The 21,683-nt window shown below is 44.5% G+C and overlaps 1 protein-coding gene across 10 annotated transcripts in view; it reads right to left on the bottom strand.

Annotated features, from left to right (window-relative positions):
* The window catches only part of FHOD3 (formin homology 2 domain containing 3), a 1,229,746-nt gene that overhangs the window by 366,678 nt on the left and 841,385 nt on the right, over positions 1 to 21,683 (bottom strand). For all 10 annotated transcript variants that reach the window (XM_085606822.1, XM_085606824.1, XM_085606823.1 and 7 more), the window contains exon 8: positions 10,487 to 10,581. In XM_085606822.1, the coding sequence (XP_085462948.1) occupies positions 10,487 to 10,581 (95 nt within the window). The remainder of the gene's footprint in view (positions 1 to 10,486; positions 10,582 to 21,683) is intronic.

Here is a 21,683-nt window from a genome sequence, read left to right as displayed (position 1 = left end):
CGTTACATTAGGACACATTCATTTTTTTTAGGCACGGGAAGATTAAGTGATTTGCCCAGGATCACAGGATGTTCAGTGTCATTGCCGAGACTCGAACCCAGTTCCCCAGCTTCGGGGTCGACCGCCCTAGCCATTAGGCCAACCCAATAACAGACACCAATGCGGCATAGGACAAGCAGCTCCTGGCTGCACTGCCAGCAAGCTGGGAGCACACAGCAAGTAATATACTTATTACAACAATGTTAGATCCACTCTGTTTTCTTTAATTGCGTGTCGGTAGATAGAACACGCTTTTTACTGGAGAAGGTTTGGCAGTGGCATATCCCTCGGCCCATCACTGGCAGGAGTTACCGGCATTTTAATTTTATGGCCTCAGTGCCGTCAGATAACTTCGAAAGACAACAGAACTCGGGAGCCCCAGTGAAAGTTTAATCGACGCTTTGGACAAATCACAAACGTGATCCGAGATGGAGTCTTCAGGCCCTTTAATATGGCGCATGTTAGGGGCTTTCTGAGCCACTGGCTTGGAGGAGGCTTGGCCGATCCCAGCCTGGAGGTGAACAATTCTTTATACCTGTGCCAGTCCTGTGAACCTGCCGCCTTTTCTGCTTCCATCAAAGTATGTTTTTTTTGGTTTACTGAATGGCTTACAAAAAAGGATAAATGCTTCACCGGCACGCTGGTGGCCACCCAATTCATAAAGTGCCTCGTCTTATGGTGCCAAAAAGTGATTCCAGGGGAGATCTGGAGACGCGGACTTACAGTCGCTCTGTCGAGTGCGGCGGCCATTGCTGGCTCAGGCGGCCATAGCTGGCTCAGGCGGCCATAGCTGGCTCGCTTCAGAGTTTCCATCAGGGTTGAGGTTTAAAGCTTTCAGATCCTGACACAGTAACTGACCTTCTGAGCCATTTTCGAAGTTCTCACAAATTCCAGAAAAGTACTTTTGCAGCCATATCACCAATTTATTAGTTTATGGAAATCATGCCATCATTCAGTCAAATAAAAACAATAAGATAACATTGAAAAATGCTCCCAGGGATATGAAAAATACAGAGTGAACTTGGAGTATAATCTCGATGGAAGATGAATATGTCTGCTGACCTAACTGATATACTCTGTAAATTGTGACGCTGCTGCAAAAAATGAAGGCAGCGGGCCATGGCATTGATTCAGTCACTGGACAGGAAGAACTTTGTGATATTTGTTATGGGAGAAATATGCATAGGATTAGGGAGCACATGTGAAGCTTCTTCTGTGCCATGCGATTAAAGGCTTCCCTATAAAAACAGCAATAAAATAGTACGTTTCACATTAATACAAGCAGTTAAACAGTCCCTAGCAGTCAGTTTTTTTTTGGGGGGGGGGTGCGCGAACTGAAACTGTGGACATGCAAATATGACTCGTGGAAATAATTTTTAAGACAAAACAATTTGCATAATTCAAAAAGCTATGTGGCAAACACTGGTAAGTGTCAGCCAGAGATACGATTCAATATGTGGTAGAAATTGAAAATGTTAGAGTTTAGGAAATTGTCAGAATTTAAGGATATGAACTGGTGGAGCTTTCCAGATGTGTTACTGGGAATTTTGGTAAATTCACAAAGGTTGTACATCTATAACTGCGCATGGGTCTACATGCGAAGGTGTCGTTGTATGATATGTGGTGTGAATCAGGCCCATAGTCTTCAAGATAACATACATAGTATGTATTAAAATAATAATAATACCAATAACAATGACAACCGTAACAACAACAATGACCAGGGCCGGACTGGCTGCAGTGGGCACTGGGCGTTTTACCGGTGGGTGCCGGTTTTGGACCAGTGGGTCCGGTTTTGGTACATAGTGCCGGTTTTGCAGAAGTGCTGCAATATCAGCCCCCTGTACCAACAAGAGCAGCACCAGTGTTTACCACAAGCACATACACGCCTTTCCCCCAGCGGCCGGTCCGACTCAATTGCCAGGGCTGGTTTGCGTTCCCAATCCGGCCCTGACAATGACGTTAACAATACAAATATCATGGGGGCGTTGTCTGCAGGCGAAGCATGGCGGACGCGTTCTGAGAACGCTCCGTCGTATATCCCCCTAATCCGGCACATTTGTCCTGTATTGCCAGCATCTAATGTTACCGGGATGCGGGGGTGCCCTAGAGCACCCCCCGAGGGCCAGCAGTGATCACCGCAGGATCCGGAGGGCGAGCGGCCTTGGGATCCGGTGGAGCGCCATTGTGCGGCTGAAGAGCTGCGTCGTTGATCAGCTGGGCACCTGTGGCTGGGTCTCACCATCCGGACCCAAATAACGCTACATGCCGGGCCCCCACGAGACAGGAGTGCGGGAGGGCAAAAGGTGAAATTGACCCGTGATTCTGGAGTAGTGCCCTCGCTGCGTATACTAAGGCACTTGTGAGTGGTGGCGGAACTGTGGCTTCGATCAGCCGAGCGGAGCGGTGGTGTATCGGCCCCGCTTCCCGGGCCGGGATCATTACACACAAAATGCCCCCGCAGGACGGCGGTGCAGCGTGGCGCACGGGAGGCCTGCTCTCGAACAGCAGCAGACAGTCAGCAGCTGGCCTGTGGACAAACCAGGGAGAGTGTGGCGCACCTCTGTGGCCGTGTCGGGAGATACGCTTCCTCCTTCATCGCTGATGGGGAAAAGGGCAGAGGTGCCCACAAGCAGTCTGAAGCCAGCACTGGCAGGAGGAGGCCCCAGTGAGTAAGGTGGTAAAGTGATATCAGGAGCTGCTTGGAGGCAGACACAGTGGCGGGAGGGCCTGGCAGGCCTGAAGTGAGCCACAAGATGAAAAACGGCGCATGGTTGGAGCTAGTTTGGATTGGTGCCCCCCGATCGGAAAGCCAGTGTGTGTAAAGGGGCACAGGTGTGGGTCACCCTGACTGGCCAAGCTGGCAGGAATATCTTGAGCAGCGGTAACATTGCTTAGGTGTGTGCTGTAAGAGGGAACACACGTATGTCGTAGAGGGGCACACTTGGTCACGAGCATATGGCATAGGACTGCAGTGGTGCCGCATTACGGATCAGAGGGACGGCCCTGAGTCCCGGTGCTCTGGTACCAGTGGAGTGCGAGGAGGGGGCCCTCAGGTTCCACTTGCGGAAGTGAGCGACGTGGAAGTGGCCCGAGTCCTGCGGTCGTGATCTACGGAGGACAGAGCTGTTGTTGAGCCAAAAGGTGTTGCAGGAGGACTTCGTGGGACAGACAGAGCAGATGTGCCTGGTCTTGTACGGTAGAATGGGATGCACGAGGGGGACCGGGTCGAGGTCCTCCTCGCAGGCGGCGGGTGCTGTCGACGCTGACCCGCCACAGCTGACGGGGGAGCGGCTGGCTCCTGATGATCACCTAGATACTATGCTGCAGGCAATTGAGCGCTCTAGTGCACCCCTGGAAGCCAAGTTGGACAAGGTGGCTATGGACCTCAATCAGCTACATGCTGACCATCGGAACTTGAAGGATCGAGTCACGGCTGTAGACCAAGTAGTTATCAAATTGAAGCCAGCCACGGAGTTCCAGGAAAAACAGCAGAATGCCCATGAGGTTCGGATCCGTTATCTTGAAGATCGCATTGAGGATGCAGAGGGTCGCTCACGGCGGAATAATATCTTGGTGATTGGACTGCCGGAAGCTGCGGAGGGCTGGGTTGCGGTCGGCTTCCTGGAACACTGGCTTAAAACCATCTTACCGCACACTGAGTTCTCCCCATTCTTTACCATAGAACGGGCGCATCGCATCCCGGGTAGGAAGCCAGCCCCCGGTGCCAGGGCACGGACCCTCATCTTTAAACTACTACACTTCCGGGATCGGGACGTGATCCTCCGGGAGATGAGGAAACTAGATGACATTCAATATGAGAACGCCAAGGTGCTGTTCTTTCCGGACTACACAATGAGAGTCCAGCGCCAGCGGGGGTCTTTTCTACTGGTTAAACGTCAGCTTCAGCAGCTCAATCTCTCCTATTCGTTGATGTTCCAGGCCAGGCTCCATGTAGTCTATGTTGGGAAGTCCAGGTTCTTTGACACACCTTAGGATGTCTGGGACTGGCTGGAGACGTCGGGTCAATATTCTGGCCCAAGACCTACGGGCACTACTGTGACATGGTGTGGGAAGGCAGGTGGTAGAGGATCCCGGCAACGGCGGTCTGGCAGGCGGTTTCCGGGATTGGCGGCGGTGCCTGGCCCGGACCAGATCTGTAGAGAGCGACAGGAGGTGGTTCGTATTGTGGAGCAGATGGCAGATGCAGCGACACCGGAGGACAAAGTAGACACTTCCTTACATTCCACTGGGGGGGAGGGTTCCTCGATAGTGGACTCTTCGGATAAGATGTCCCTGAGAATGCCATATGTTACACCCCAGACGGCGGATGGTATCGTATGAAAATGGCTGTCCTAAAACTGCACTTCTGGGTGTTGTGGTTTGAATTGCTGTGGGTGGGTGAAGGGATTTCTAATGTTTCTAATGTCTATGTACCATTATGAAGCCGGAGCCGGATGTTACACCTCAAACAGCAGATGGCATTGTATAAAACTGGTTGCTCTGAACATATGTTGATGGATACTGTTATTTGCCCTAATGTGGGGTACACCTGATGTTCTGTGGATCTCTGTGTTTGCATAAAACAAGATGGGGTTGGTTCAATGGTTCCTGGGGGTGTTGATGTTCTCAAATTGTCTCGGGTTTGTGCTACAGCAATGTCTATTGGTGCCTTTGGGAGGGGACTTCGAGAGTGTACCCTGCATGGTTTCACTACTCCCTGTTCTCCCTAACTTGTTGGAATCAGTAGGGCGGGCGGCTGGGCTGCTGTCTGCTGCATTTGGATGACTCGCTGCTGTTTTGGGAGTTGCCCTTATATGTTTTTTTCCTCCCTAGTTGATATTTCCCATCTCCCTTTTATTGCAGGAGTCCGGTGGGGGGGATAATGAAAATGTTGTATATGTTCAACTGTCACACAGTGAATTTTGGGATGGGGGATCAATATCCATTGCTGTGCGCTTCTCTTGGTGCTGCCATGGGTCACGTGTTACTTACCTGGAATGTCTGGGGTCTCCGCACGGCTTCCCGCAGATATGCTGTGTATTCCTATTTAAAGCGTCACAATGTGCATATAGCACTACTGCAAGAGAGACACTTAAATGCATTAGAGGGTACTCGTTTACAGCGTAGGTGGGGAGGTAAAATATATGCCACAGATTACTCCCGGTTTGCTAGGGGTACCCTTATCTGGATACGTCCTGGGACACCCTTTGCAGTGGACGTGGCTCTAATGGATAAGGAGGGCAGATATGTACTGGTGAAGGGTAAATTGGATGGACGTCCTGTACTGCTGGGAAATGTATTTGCACCAAATGTGGACATGGGCCAATTCCTCAAGAAACTATTTCTTGTTTTGGGGAGGTGGTGTGAGATTCCATGGTCGTTAGGTGGAGTTTTTTATAGTGTCTTAGATGTGGGGATTGATAGATCCTTTCCTCCCCTAAGGTCCACAGCTGCCACGACCAATTCTGTGGCATTGAATGGCTGGGCAGGGGTTGGGGTCTCATTGACGTTTGAAGACAACATCACCCAGGGGAGAGGGCATATTCCTTCTTTTCGACCCCTCACAACTTGCACGTTAGACTGGATAGGTTTTTTGAGTCCCCCTGCCTACTCCCTTATGTTTTAAAATCAGAATATTGGAAACGCACGCACTCCGACTACAATCCCGACTGTGTTGTGCTGGCCTAGGAGGGTGGGGTTCTGGGTATCCCTACATTGAGACTACAAACGGCCATGTTAGACGACCCAGTGTTTCGGGATGCGATTGGCAAGGCGATAGGAGACTACTTTGAACTTAATGCAGGGACTGCTTCCCCTGCGCTAGTGGAATGGGCGGCTATGAAAGTCACCCTGAGAGGGAAGTGCTTGGGACTAGGTTGTGGGATGCGACAACAGGTAACTTTGGACCTGCTTAAAGCGGAAAGATGCCTGTTGCCATTGGAATCTGGGGCTGTGGCAGACGCTGGAAGACTGGCCGATCTAGCAGAAGTGTGGAGCTTCTTGAACGACAGCGCTGCCTTAATTTCGCAGCGCACTCAGCGTCAGTGCATGCTAAAGCAGATCGCTCTGGACCCCTTCTTGCTTGATTGATCAAACAGGACCACCCAGGTAGGCAGATTATGGCTCTCCGTTCTTCAGGTGGAGAGCTTCGGCTCACACAGCTAGAAATTCATACTGAACTGTCGACACACTTCACGACACTGTATAAAGCTGGTCCACAGGCTTCGGAACAGCGAATGGATTTAGATACTCCGCTCACGCTTGATGAGATGTGAGGTATGAGGGCTCGGCCTTCTGGAAAGGTTCCAAGTCCAGATAGTTTTCCTCACGAACTTTATAAAGCATGTGCAGATCCCCTGAGCCCACACTTGCTCAAAGTGTACACGGAGGCGTTGGAATCTCTTGCCCTCCATGCCTCGATGACAGAAGCTACGTTGATTACGCTTCCCATGCCGGGTAGGGACCCTACTTCTGTGGGGGCATATCGTCCCTTGGCGCTCCTCAATGGGGACTATAAGATATTGGCAGGCATCCTAGCTAACAGACTGTCGCCGCTAGTTCCACAACTGGTCCTCCAAAGCCAGAATGGGTTTGTGCTGGCTCGTAGCACATCGCTTAACATACGGCGGCTGTTTAGGGTAATGAGTTGTGCTACCATGGATTAGCAGACGGCCGGCTGTATCATGCTGGACTTGGAGAAGGCCTTCGACACGGTTGAATGGTCCTTCATGTTTGCTGTGCTCCATCGATACGGATTTGGACCCTATATTTTAAGTCTTATTAGGCTGTAATATGGGGCTCCTATGGTTTGGCTACAGTTGGGGTCACTCTTCTCTGAGCCTATTTTGATAGAACGGGGGACCCGCCAGGGGTGTACCGTTTCACCCTTGATCTTTGCCTTAGTAATTGAGCCATTGGCAATGGCTCTCTGTGCCTTGGCATTGGACTGGGGAATACGCCTAGGAGATGGCATACATGCCATTTCGCTTTATGCTTATGACATCTTGCTGTATGTGCAGAATATCCTGGCGATCCAGCAAATCATCCCCATTATGTTGAAACATTTTGCTTCGTTATCTGGGCTCCGGGTGCACTAGGGTAAATCTTGTCTATACCCTTTTAATCCAACTATGGGGGACCCAAGTTTGACAGTGAACGGGGTGGTTGTGCAGTGGCAACCAATGGCGTTAAGATATCTAGGTGTCCATATCTACCATAACACAAAAGATCTTATAGATAGTAATATCACGAGGGCGGTTACAGCACTTAAGTCTCAAATTGAATTCTGGAAATCCCTGAACCTTTCAGTCATAGGTAGGGTGGAGTTAATCAAAATGGTTATGCTGCCACACCTCCTTTATTATTTTGCTACATTAATGCTTTACCTACCTGTATCTTTTTTTTGATCCTTGGAAAGGATCATTTGTGAATTTATCTGGAACAACTCACGGTGCCGAGTGGCACTGTCTAAGTTGAATCTCCCTCGCTCTAGAGGGGGGCTGGCTCTACCTTATTTGGAACATTATTATCTGGCGTCTCAAATCTTATGGGTGGAGAAATTGCACTTATCTGACTCGGTAGAGCATGACCCTCCGTTTTCTACAGACAGGATCCTCTGTCTATTCCATCCCTGTAATAAACTGAATGAACCTCTCTCTTTACTGATATCGATAGCATTAAAATGTTTTTGCAGGGTACTTCATCTTACTAGACGAGTCATGCCATACGCACCCGGTGTGCCAATATTAGGTATGCCGACTGTGAGAGGACGGGTTCGACGCATGGACCTTGCTCCTTGGGTGGAAGCTGGTGTAACCACCCTAGGAGCCGTTTCTCGATATCGCAAACGAAGATGGAGTGCATCCGGGCCAATTTCTGAGTCATGTTTCCTGGAAGGCTGCGATGAGACACTGGTGAGGAGATGTAACGCAGGAGCCTCCGACGCATCTCCTAGTGCAATACGTGCATGTTCTGGGCACAGGCTGCCACTTGGTGAAGTGGTTTGTGGAATCGATTAGGGAACATACCCCAGCTGATTTAAAGTTGTTATGTGGTAAGTGGGAGGCGGACAGAGGGAGGCCCTTCTCAGAGAAATAATGGTCAATGGTCCTTCAAAGCCCCAAGCAAGTTCCCAGAAATGCCCATTTTAGATTAATCCAATTTTATGTTGTACATAGGGCTTATCTCTCCCAGCATCAAATCAATCGCTACTTCCATAGACGGGATGAGTGTTGTCTGTGCTGCAAGTTGGTGAATGCAGACATTTTACACATGCTCTGGTCCTGTCCCGCCCTGCAGACTTATTGGGAGGGGTGCTGGAAGCGTTGGCCACCTGTACAGGCAGGGAGGTACTGAGGACTTGGAAGACGTGTATAATTGGCGTGTTCCCTAGGAAAAAAAACGCATAAAGCATCCACCAGGTTTTTGGATCTGGGCTTTATTGTGGCCAAGCGCTTGATCACCCGCAGGTGGAAGTCGGAGGACTCCCCTCCAACGAAAGCCTGGTTTCTCTCCATGTTGAATTGGGTGAAGGCTGAAGCGGTCTCCCTGATAAGAGAGTATACGCTGGACTTACGTAATGTTCCTATCTCCACTGAATGGAATGCTATGCCGTGTGCGCTACAGGGGTTGTTGGAGCCGGATGTTCCACTTGATATTTCCCTTCCTGGTGATTAGCGAGGCTGACCTGAGCAGGCCCCTGTTCTGAACGATGCATTGATATGTGGATTGAGACCCCTGTCCCCTCTACAGGATGATCATTTCTCTCAGTAGTCTGATTGTGCACCCATGGGGTAGTTGATAGGACTTTGTCTTCCGGCGCCGGGGACTTTGGTTTCCTTCCTTCCCTTGCCGTGGCTCCTGCTTCCCTTTCCACTCCTTTCCCCGAAAGATTTTCCCATGTTTAGTGTCCTCATTAAAATGTTAGATTTTTTTTTACACTCATATTCATGTGATGTGGTGGAGTGAAGCCACAAAAAAATTGATTATGTACTTTGTTGCATGGCACATAGTTGCAGTTATGATGCACCATAATGTGTTAGTACAGCTTTATTGATGGAAGGTGCAGATGCTATGGCTGACGGGATATGCTGACAGCTGTTATTGATGTTGGTTATGTTCATTGATGTGATCAGGCTACAATGCTATTGATTTCTTATCTTGACTGCATGATTACCTACTGGCTCTGTACAATGCTATCAATGTTGTTATATTGTTTTGTTTACATGCATACAAAATAACTAAAACCTTTAATAAACAGATCAAACAAAAAACAATACAAATATCATCCTGGATGAGACATCAAGAGCTGGAGAGCCAATCAAAATGTTATCTTTATGGACTATACCAACCCTTCGGAGTGTTCTTGGCTGCTGCCACCATGCTATTGGAGTATGCAGGTCTCCTAGTGGAGCATACCCCCAGCCTGTACAGGGGAACACCTGCAGCATAGTAAAAACACCTCCTTTCTCCAACCACAGTGATCCTCCTACCTATTCAACAGAAATGTTGTTCCACGCTTGCTTACACCCCTGGCTTTGCTGAAGGGGAAATACAATCAACACCAGCACCGAAAAATATATGATTGCAAACAAACTGCCATGTTGGTTTATTTTGTCTATCACTTTCTTGATACCGGGCCTACAATTTAAGTCTCATTGTTAAAGAGGTTAAAGGTGAAACCAAACACTAAGCTGTTGCTGCCAACAGTAGTATAGAAGGGCCATAGGCTGAGCTCTAGGGCTAGCCACTACGAGTCAACAAGGTGGAGCACTGGGTAATAGGAAGGCCTTTATAAGAAAGGTAGGTGGAAGGCGAATAAAGTGCCGTGTAATGGTAGAGTGAATGCAGTGTATAATTGGGTGCAGTGACCAGAGCCTATAAAGAATGCGATGAACCGGAGGCTTTTGCACTAACAATATGTAGAAGCAGGATTTCATTAGGATACTGAAGAGGATGTTAACTATCAGTTCTTTGGTGAGTACGTAAGGAAAAAAGCTTTTTTTAGGGTTTGAGAGAGTTGGGGGTAGGTGTAGCTGAATGGCCAAAGGTACACAAAATAGACTGTTTAGTTTGTTCAGGATTTTAAGTGTCTGGCTCACACAACCTATTGACTGCACCTTAATCTCCAAGCGAAATTCCCTAATAAGAGTAGTACACATTGTTTTGGTTCCCATGCATAAAGAGCATGCTTTCTGCACCGAGAGGGCATGCACTCTCTTCTTAATGCATCACACACTGAGTAATATAGGAGGCCTAAGACAAGGATGAATGATAGTACATTGATTATGAAGTGTCATTATAACTGGCTTGTACCAAGGCCGCTCATTTACTGTTAGAACAACCTGTGAATAGGTTAAATAGCCAAATGAACAGACTATTTTATGTATTATCTTCTATCTCCAAAACAAGACAGACTAATGCGTTAGTGCAAATAGTTAGGTACCTTGTTCACCAGTGTCATTGCGTAGACAAGGAGCTCCGTGTCAACCCCATCCTTCTCTTCCAGAATCTCCATCACATTGGACCATGGTTTCACTCCTGAAATCAAACACAATAATGAAGGGCAAACAGAGTCAACATGCAATACATTCTTCTGATTGGAAGGCCACTGCCAATATCCAATCACTTCAAAGGGACCTGATACAACACACATTAACCATACAAGAAAGGTACTCTTATTATGAAAACGTGCATCTCCCATTACTATTATGAAAAGCAGTACAGACCCCAAAAATGATGACTTTCTAGAGTCCATATCACCCCAACATTTAACAAGGAATTTACAATCTAGATCCCAGATTAATGGCCAATTTGCTGAGGTTGGTTGTGCTAATCCTGGACTACATTCAACCATCTTTCTAGCCCTTACAATTCTAGATATATCACAACTTAAAGATGTGAACAGATCCGAGCCCCAGACCCCAGTTACGCACTTACTACAAGGTGTAGTCAACTCCAGGGGGTACCCCAGGTCCTGAAGAGGTCAATTGCGACCATTGAGTCACAAGATAAAGGCCCTTAGGTGCTTCCAGGGGAACTCCTGATGACACGTACCCATTTACTGCCACTTTGTGACCTACCTTGGAAACAGGTTGGAGCAGTAGAAGGTGCTAGTGCGGAAATACTTTTTGTGTAAATCAGTTCAACCCGTGACTTACAAAGATGGCCTTCAACTCCGTGCCTTGTCCATCTTCAGGTCAACTGGATCTTTGCTACCATTTTAAATGGAGCCTAAACTAACAACATCTCAATAAACACTACTTATTATGTTCAGTTAATAATAAGAGTTTTAATGTAGTTCGAAACCCTTTATTCATCGTTACGAGTTTAGTATTTTGCTTTTGGTATCTTTATACAAATTAGCAATTAGATATATTGGTTTACAAAAATATCAAGAAAATGATGGCTAGAGCCAATCAAAAAAATTACAGAGTGTTCCAAAGAGGAAATATTAGCAACGTCCCCACTATACTCTTGCATATCCTAACACAACAGAACCCACAAAGAGTCCTTTCAGAAAAGAGCGAGATTTAAAGGAGCATTGAAATAGAATCAGATTGTAGTGGATCTCCTCATGAGGAGTTGTTCTGGAAACCCGTCCAAGTCTCCTCTCTTGAACAGCATCAGCAAACAGTGACAGTAACAACTGCTCAAAGTTAAGCTAGGAAAGTAGTCACAGCAGCAGCTATACCCATTAAAGAAACTTGACACACACAAAGTAGTAGGTGACTGAAATCACCGTCAGCAGTGGCTAACAGCGAATAGGGCAAAAGTCTAAGAAAAAGGATGGTCGCAGAACAAATAGCCTGGACCAGTCTGGACAGCATAAAGCTCTCAGAGCATGCTCTAAAGAAGAAGTATTGGAAAATCTAACTAGGAACACGTATATTAGACACAAAAACACATGTATCCATCCACACTGGTGTTAGGTCATCTCAAACCAATGGAAAAGGACTGTCTGGTGGTCTGCTGCTTCTTTCTTCATTCCCACGATAAAAGTACAAAGTCAGCAAGGTATTAGCTAAAGAAAGTCTACTTAGTTGGTAACATACTCGTGCGTTAGATTCACTTTGAGTCCACACGAGAACCCAGCAGTCCAAACAATTAGCTAATCAAAACTACACTGCGTGACAATGAACTATTCTAAAGCAGAAACATTCTAGTTGTAACTTTACTGAATTAAGTCATGGGATCCATGTTTTCCTGTAGGCACCAGTGTTTTAATATACTGCTTAGCATTCATTATAATGAATATCTGGCAACTAAAATCTAACTAAATACGATGAGAACATGTAGCTTAGGAAGGAAAGAAATACATTTTTAAAGTCAGCACATTCTACAAAGATGACATGTCTAATGAAGTCAAATGTGAAATATTTATTTAATACAGCACAGTTCAGCATTTACAAAAAAAACATTTGATTATTTCAGAAGTGAGTTTAGGGATTAGAGAAATAAATGAGGCCTAGTCTGAGTTGACAATGTAATTACAATAGAAATGAATGCTTACTCCCAAAAACTAAGGGCCATTTGTATCAAGGGTAATTGCGATCGCTAACTCAGAAATTCGCAGAATTTCAGCTTTTGCGATCACAATTTGGCCTAGTGCTATGTATGAAAGCACAACGGTCTCGCAAATTAAGGAATCGCAAAACTTGCGATTCCTTATTTTGCGAATGCATTTAAGGAATCGCAATTTGCGATTCCTTAAATGCAATGTATGAAGCACCCAAGTTGTGCGAATATGACATAAGGAATCGCAAATTACCACTAACTACAGGTTGGTGGTAATTTGTGATTTCTTTCAAAAACGCAAATGTTTGCATTTTTCAAAGTGGCATGTGGCGCACACACATGCCCTTAGGGTATGTATGTGCGCCACATGTGCACTCATGCTCATTTCAGGGGTGCAACAGGGTGTCCTTTTGACACCCTGGCACATTTGAAATTGCATTCTCAATTTGCGATTCTCTAATTGGGAATCGCAAATTGAGAATGCCTTCCCATTCATTCCTATGGGCCTCTAGTCCCAAAGGAATGAATGGGGAGGTATTCCTTAATTGCAAATCGCAATTTGCGATTCGCAATTAAGGAATATGTAGGATTCGCAAATTTTACTGCAAATCCTACATACATAGCGTTTTGCGATTCTCAAATAGCGATTTTCAAAAATTCGCTATTTGAGAATCGCAAAACCTAACATTGATACATATGGCCCCCAATTAAGCTACACGTTAATTTGCACATTCAAGAAAAGGCATGTTTTCTTTTCCTTTATTCTTTAAGCACTCTCATGTTACAATATTGCCAGAATTAGGACATTTATTTTAAGCTAAATTTTCCTGCTCTATCACTGGTCTCCGTTGATCTTTGTCCAGTGCCCTAATGTCATTGAATACCAGAGGCTGGTAGCCCCTTTAGCTGGATAACAAAAGATTTAATTGGGATCACCTTTTTGCGCACTAAATATATATATTTGTTTCTCGGTGGGATTTTTAGTGTGTTTAAAACATTTTAGTGTTTTGTAATATTTTAGTAGGTTCAGATCCGCCTGGGCTTGTAATGAGTGTGGCGGTTGTGACCCATTAAACGATGGAGTGCTCGGAAACGATGCCTAAGAGCAGATATGTTGCAGCACTCTATCTGGCGCCTCTATTTCACTGACCAGGAGACTGCACACAAAACTGTGGCAAAAGCAGTGGGGCCGAGTGAAGCTGAGAGTTCACAATCCTGCCTCTTATTGTATCATTGTCCATGGATGTCAATGCTATTCGCATTGTAGCACCTTACTACGTAAGTGCAATGAAACCAACCTAGGGGAGGGGCACATATTGACTCCACAATGTGCTAATATTTTCTGGGTCTCTGTTGTGCATCACAATAACTGCCCATATTCCATATATATAAGTTAAGGCCTATGTGTTTTAAAGCAAATATAGCTGTAAGAGGCCACTGGGTTTATTTTGCAGTATTATTTCCTCACATTGTGTCGGATTTCCAGACCTTCGCTCATCACTTAGAACAGGCTTTGAAGGGTCGTCCTAACCTCCTCTAAAGCCGACTATCAACTAATCACACAGTAATCCCTTTGAATTGGGATAGCAGTGAGGCCCTCTCCCATCACTGGTAAATGACAGCACCCAACCTGGATACAGCCCAGCGTACATTGACTAAGGTACAACCAGGGGGGGTATGCCCAAATGACCCTCCTATACATGGGCATAAAACATCTAAAGGATGTAAAACAAAGAAGTATGGCGGGATGAATCACTCTTTTATTTTCGTCTAAGGCACCATTGATTACCCTGATGTTTTCAATATTTTTTGTGGTTACAAATACTCATGATTCTGTTGGGTACACATACCATTAGGCAGGTCTCTGGCACATCAATTGATTTAACATGAATTAATCATAAACATAATAAATAAATAAATAATAATCACACATTGATCAATTTCAAAACCTAACATACAAATGTACATACACACAATATATACAACATGTACAATACCCTAACTATTACATATACTCATATACTCATGTACACTCATCAATCTGAGTGATACACTCTGAGGTAGTCCCTTTCTCATTAAATGATGTGCGCCTATAGTCTTAAACCAAGCTCAAATTAATTGGACTCCTCATATAGCTGTCAACGCAGTCGCGTTTCAGCCATCAATTTCTTCCGGCTTCCTCAGGACAAGGGTACACAATATCTACAATAATAATCGAAACTTCAAATTACATATATGTACATTTAGTCTAACTATCTTGTTCTATCCCTTATTTGCCCACACAGTGCTCAGTGCTGATGGTCACAAAACATAACGTAGAAGTACCCGCTCCCATTAGTGGTGTGGGGGAGAGTGTATTAAGTCCAAATTAACCCTCAGGCGCCACCCCACTCTGTGTGTATTGAGTTCATATCACTGTATCTGTGCTCACCAGGGATAAACAGTTACACACCTGGTCTACTCTAAGTACCTGGATTAATATCCTAGTTCTCGGGATCAAAACGAATACACTTTAGAGGGGGTACGCACTCCCCACATATCGCGGTTCCATGCTTGGTATGGAAACCTATAAGCAATAACATAGTTGCCAACATAGATCAAACACCGTTCTCCTCAATTCCGTCTAGACTTAAAGTCATCTTTCTGTTTATGCACATGATTTACATGTAAGAAATTACCTTCAATTCCTCCCGGGGCTTTCACTAACGGTCGTTTCCCTCAGGATACTGGCCGTTCCTTCGCCTTACTCCCTAAATCGAAACACATATGTGTCACACACAAGAAGTTCTCACTATCAGTGGCCTATATGCTCAAGTAGTTCTCACTGTCATGTTCCCCAAACGTAGTTAACCTGCCGTAATGTACACCGTCACTCAATCCGGTCCTCTCAATTGCTGCCAAGACCGATGTTATTCAAAACGGGTTCCTAAGAACAAACGCTCATTTTGCGCATTACCGCTTCATCAGACGCCGAGCACGAACATAGAAAAAAGACTACCGCAAAACTTGCCATTAGTTTCCTGGTGCTTTAAGTCGCCTGTTTACAAAGACAGACTCCTCCAATATTATATCATTATGATAAGCAAAAGGTCTTTTATTTTTGCCCGAACAGGTCTAGCACAACTAGAGGGAAGCCCCCTCAGTAATTAAGGAAGAACCATTATTATTTATTCCAATGTCGAACTATATATCGCCCATCTGATAGCAAGGTGAACTAGCGTTTCGCATCGGACACCCTTATGTAACTACACATATATTTTACGGACACCCTTATGGCACTACATGTGTATTTTGCAAAATAACTACTTATTCTACCAATCCGCACTCACCTATTTAGGCATGGGTGAATATGATTACACCTTATTTTTAACCGAGGCACGTTGCAGCTGCCAGCCTGACTCCAAGCCGGGAGGGTGTGTGCTCTGCTGCTGATTAGCACCAGGATGACTGTCGTAGTGGTGGACATGCACTTCAAAGTGCGCATGTCACTTTGGCCGGCGGTCTTGAGCCGGCCAAAGTAACATACTCATTTTGAAGCTCTCCACCCAGCTATCTTAGACAGCTGGGTGGAGATCAAGCACAGACCTCCAGGGCCTGAAGGAGCATTTAGCCAACATGCTCCAACCAGTGCTGGTGCTGCTCTCATGCAGCACGACAGCAGCTCCAGGATTGGTTAGGAGGTTCTTAGCTACACAGACTTTGAAGTACAGCGTGGAGGATACAGAGCCCACATGTAAGTACACTTTAGTTTAATTTAATGAATGTAATGTGTAATGCATGTAGTTTGTTTTATTTTGGAGAGAGGGGGGTTTATTTGGGCTTATGAGGCAGGGGCTTTTTCTCGTATAGAAATATTTTTCAGTTTTTGGAGCACTTCGCTCGCCTCACCACTTTGAAAGGTCACCATCCACTCCTGTTATAGCCATTACTAGTAAAAAAATTTATACTACAGTTACATAAAACCCGATATAATGAACAGTTCTTTTGTACGTCTTCTGCATCTACACCTACATATTGTTCATACTGGTTGTTAAACTCATGGTAAACTCAAAGTTTGCTGCAGGTGGTAAGGCTTCTAAAGAATTGACTTCTATTCTCATCCCCAGGAAAATGTTCTATTAAAATGCACACTGTTTGTTTTCTTATGTTCCATAAACATGGGCGTATTAAGGTGGCAAATTACGCCGTCGCACGTCTTTCCACAATCACTTGCAGAGCTCTTCAGGAGTTTAATGGACAGGCAGAAAATTCTGAGTGTGGAACAGATGTTCAAGAGACATGTGGAAGGAATTCTCTCAGCTCGAAAAAGATGTACGATCGTAAGGAGTGATATCCTCGCAGAGAAATATGTCTTCCTGTGGCTGCTCAGAAGAAACAGATCCAGCAGATAGAGAACGCTCGTATTGCCAGTCTGATCTACAGTAACCAGTCGGAAAGGGGTGAATTACCAATACCACGACCTGTTACCCAGGTCAGGGGTATCTTGCTGCTGATGACAGGCCTGTCATGCAAAGCAGTTACAGTGACGTTCATGCATGATTCTATGTTTGTGGTTAGCTGTACTTTAGATGTGGATCCCTTGCGTACTGGACATGACTTTGGAGTCCATAGTTGGAATGCCTTAAAGGTCTGATATGTGGGCTGTTTTATTTGGCTATTTGTGGGCTTTTTTATTGTCCATTGGCAGGTTTTTGCTGTAGATTCCCTGATATTACCACAAACATTGTCTGCAGAAAGTACAAATGCATGGACTCCCCCATATCTTGCATATCATCTATTTGACCGGTCTTTAAAAGTTGATTAGAAGAATGCAGGCGATTTTGATAGCGAATCTGATTCGCTAATTCCTTTCTGGTAATAGGCAGTACAAGCGATGTCTAGTAGGACTAGGAGAGACCTAAGAATGTGAATCTTCAGTTTTCATTTGAATATCCAAAGTCCTCTGTTAATCTGAAATGTATTGGAGGAAAAGCCCTAAGCCTGAGCTCCATTCTTCAAACGTATTGTCATTCTGACATTTTAATTTTGGTTTTCTGACTTTCAGGGGGCCTGGGCTGAACATTTGGGGTAGACTGTTATTTTACTTGAAAAAACAGGTGAGTCAGGAAAATAAAAGGAGTTCTCTAAAAGTTCAAGAACTCTGACAGTGTTTTCAAGGTAAGCAAGCCCATGTAGTGTTTGTGAGAAAGTTGAATTACATTGTTTCAGACCAGCCCAGCAAATTAATGTACACGTAGTATTACCAGATACAAGTGATTTAACACAAATATATGTCATTAGAACGCATGTGGTACATCAGATGCCATTACAACGCGGTTGTTACAACGACTGCCTTGTTACATCGCATACGATTACTTCGCAAGTCATTACAACGACTTTCTGTAGGCGGCGCGCGGGACTTAGGAATAGTGTAATTTACTATTTCTACTCCAGTTTGTGCAACAGCAGGGAAGATGTTGGATTGTTAATCCAACACCTTCTGCCCCCTACAGCAAGTCACTGTAACGACTTGCGATGTAATCGTATGCAATGTAACAACGCGGTTGTTGTAACGACCGCGTTGTAATGGCATGCGATGTATCGCATGAGAACTAAATGATGTCTCCCTTTAACACATCTCTGTAAATGAACAAAGTACCCAAAATGCAAGACTACTCTTTACTGGACAGAAGTGGTGGATTCTTCTACAAATATCAAACTGAAAATGCACAATTGATCAGCAAAGATGTCTGAATTTTCTAAAGCCGCCGCAGCTTCTAAGTTAGCCCCAAAACCTGTTACAAATGAGAAGGATCATTCATATTTTAACGAAACCCCGTGGAACTGACCAAGAAGGCTGCTGGGTGTACATAAAGCATTTATAACAAAGCAGACTTATGGTCATTGCAGAATATATGAGTTTCCATTTGTCATCATTAAATCTTGCCAGGTAGAAATACTGATTGCCCACAGAAGTGAATGCCTGCATGTAAATAACAGAGAATGTATAGGAGATGCATGGCTGGCTCCTACAGAATAACACCAATAAAAGCATGAACCATCCTGGGTTGTGGACAACAGGAGACTTTGCAGCTGCAATGGTGATGTTGGGCACATATGTGCTCATTTGTGATAGCAGAATTTAAGTTGAAGATCACTGTATTTTAACGGTGCCTTTGAAGATGTTGGAGGAGGAATCATTTTCCATGTCCATGGGACGTGTTCTGCATTGCAGTATTGGGTGGCAGATTGATGTGAATTTGGAGCCGAAACTAGTAATAGGACTTTAAAAAGGGGCTTTGTTTCGCATCATGAGGCATACTTGCAGGAGTGAGTAGCTAGAGGTAGGGGTGAAACATGGGAGTTTAAATAACTTGCAGGTGGTGAAATGGTGGACTTTCCAAGAAGAAGTAGAGTGACAAAAAGTGTACTACAGCAGTAGTCCATTTTGGTGAAGACATGGCAAGGGATTTGTCTTAGAAAAAGATGGGTTGATGGATCCTACAGATATTTAGTGCACTGAGTCTGGAAGGTTGTTTTAGCCAGGAAGGATAGTTGAGATTTGGCTGATAGTGATGATTGAAACAAACAATAGGATTTCATCTTTTTCAATTTAAGGATTATTGTTTCCTTGAGTAGGCGGTGGTAGGTGAGTCACTGGCGAATGTCAGAAAAACAGTCCATCTGACAAGCTTGAATGAATAGTAGGAAACGGGGAGGAAAATAAATCTAATCTCAGTGGCAAAGATTACAAGCATCTAAAAGAGGGAATGATGTCAGCAAAGGAGGCAGTTGAAGGTGAGAAGAGGGAGGAACAAGGACAGGGACCATGGGGGACTCAATGTGTGATGGATGGCAGCCACTTTTAGGCATCAAGATACCTAGTAGGATCTGTCTAGAAAGTGTGATGAGAATCAAAAAAGAGTGATTCCAAGATTAAACATTGCGTCCGGTAGGTTGCCGCTATCAACATTTTTGAGATTCAGATGAAGGAGAACTGAGGCGGGTAGTGAAGGTGGTGAATCTGAATACAAATTAATCACAGGTGAACTGAGCATCTCACCTGAGGGCAATTTGTGAAATTCTGATTGAAACTGGCGGCAGCAGAGATTGTTAATGGGTAACGGTAAATCATGTGCTTAAGAGCCACAAAGAACAACAGGAGACGTGAGATGGGGTAGTCGAAGGGAGTTCAGGGGCAGTAGAGGACTTCCTAACTAAGGGAACTGCCACAGTGCTTTGGAAGGTACCCAGACATATGCAAGCAAAAGGGACTGGGTGACAAGATAGGTTAAGTCAGGTAAGGGTCTGCATTATTTGAGATAGATTGCAAAAGCATAAAAACAGTGTCATGTTTGCTTATTAGATGGATATATCCTTAGTGCTGTAGGAGTCGGATCGCCCCTTAACTATATACCTAACATTGCAGCTTTAAATACTTGTTCCCACACATAATAACATGTTATGCTAACTGTGGCTGTCCTGACCCTTACTAGAAGGCTAGATTCACCACAACTGCATAAAAGAATTTCCAGTCATAAAATGTGAGGCTCTACCAACATATACATTCAAGTAAATGCCTGAACCACAACAATACCTGCGTGCATTGCAGGAATCTGGTGGTTATGGTGTAAGGGTTTGGACCAAGCAGAGAAACAGCCACTACCCTGGTTTATCTGATGTGATGTAACCCAGCCCACTGCTTTCGGCTTCTAAGGAAGTGGAAATCAAAAGACAAGAAGCGAAGTAGGAAAGAAAGTTGTTATAAAAGAAGAATAAGACCCACAGGGCAGCCACAGCAACAGGATCCTCAGGCTAAATTATAAAAAAATTTAACCAAAAATCATAGCGGTTACCAAATGTTTCTATGTGATGCTATCATAACCTTCTAAAGCGAGTGTCTACCATGAAGGGTTTCATGCTGCTTGGGAGTAAGTCTTACCCATCAGGAAGAAAATCTACCCAGGCAAATATTCAGAGAAATTCCATCGTTTTAGTGACTTGTAGAATAGCAGTAGATTATCCGCTTTTCTCAGAATAAGAAGCAGTGAATCTAATGAGCCAGGAGAGTATTCAACAGAAGAAAAGGGTCTGCTCAAAGAGCAACTCTAGGATCAGGTGAATAGACAGCCCCGGGGTTACTTCTCAATGAGGATTAGCCAGTCTAAGGTTTTTTCTGATTGGCATTAGCAAGATCTAATGTTTTTTTTGCCACCCGTAATATTTTTCTCAATGTGAATCAGCAAGTCATATGGTCTTTTCCCCAAAGCTGAAAAAAAGCCCTATGAGTTTTCCAAGGTTAAGAAGCATGCCCTAAGATTTTCCACACCCCAAGGCATTTCCGAAAGTAAATAATATATGTCTAAGATTTTCCATGGTGAATAACCAAGCTCTCTGTTTTTTTTCAAGGTGCATAAGCAAGGCCTAAGGCTTCTATAGGGTAAAAGTTGGATCCTCGTCTCTCTGATGTCATCGGGATGACTATTCCTCAGCAAAGGTCTTTTTTATGCCAGGTATTCTCACAACAATATAACAACAAAACTGCTAATACTGCAACTTCACTTCAATCTCAACTTTTTTTATGAGAAGACATTTTAAGATGAAACAAAAAATGTAGAAGATCTTTATTTTCTTTGAATTAATCAAAATGTTTTTTATTTTTCAATAATTTTAAACTTCCATCTAAAAAAACGATTTGAAACTTCAGTCGTCTATTAATGACTAGTTTTTGAAGAATTTTTTCCACACCATTCAGTGAAACATATCAATCATACTTACCAGACATCCCATTCATTCATAAAGTGTTAATGTGCGCATACATTCCTGACACGTTCTGAACAAACAAACATATACTACGACAATTGAATGAACAAATGATCGAATCTTTCTAATTGGACCACAGAAAAAATTGTTTGACAAATTAATCTCAAAAATTGTTTCATTTTAAGGTTATTCAAAATTTCTTGCGGTCTCTTGGCGAGGTCTACGCGTTTCGAGACCCATTCTTTTCTGGGACTCTCATCAGGACCTGTAAAATTAAACACAGCCATTTTTCAATAGGATTGAAACCCCTCTCTCTTATACGCAATTGTGAGCCTCTTATGGATAGAATTTACCTCTGGGTAAGACTTGTTACGATCAGCCGA

Source organism: Triturus cristatus, chromosome 5_2 (assembly GCF_964204655.1).
Source record: "Triturus cristatus chromosome 5_2, aTriCri1.1, whole genome shotgun sequence".
Taxonomy (NCBI): Eukaryota; Metazoa; Chordata; class Amphibia; order Caudata; family Salamandridae; genus Triturus; species Triturus cristatus.
Note: the sequence above shows the minus strand (reverse complement) of the source record. Positions and strands in the feature narration are given on the sequence as shown.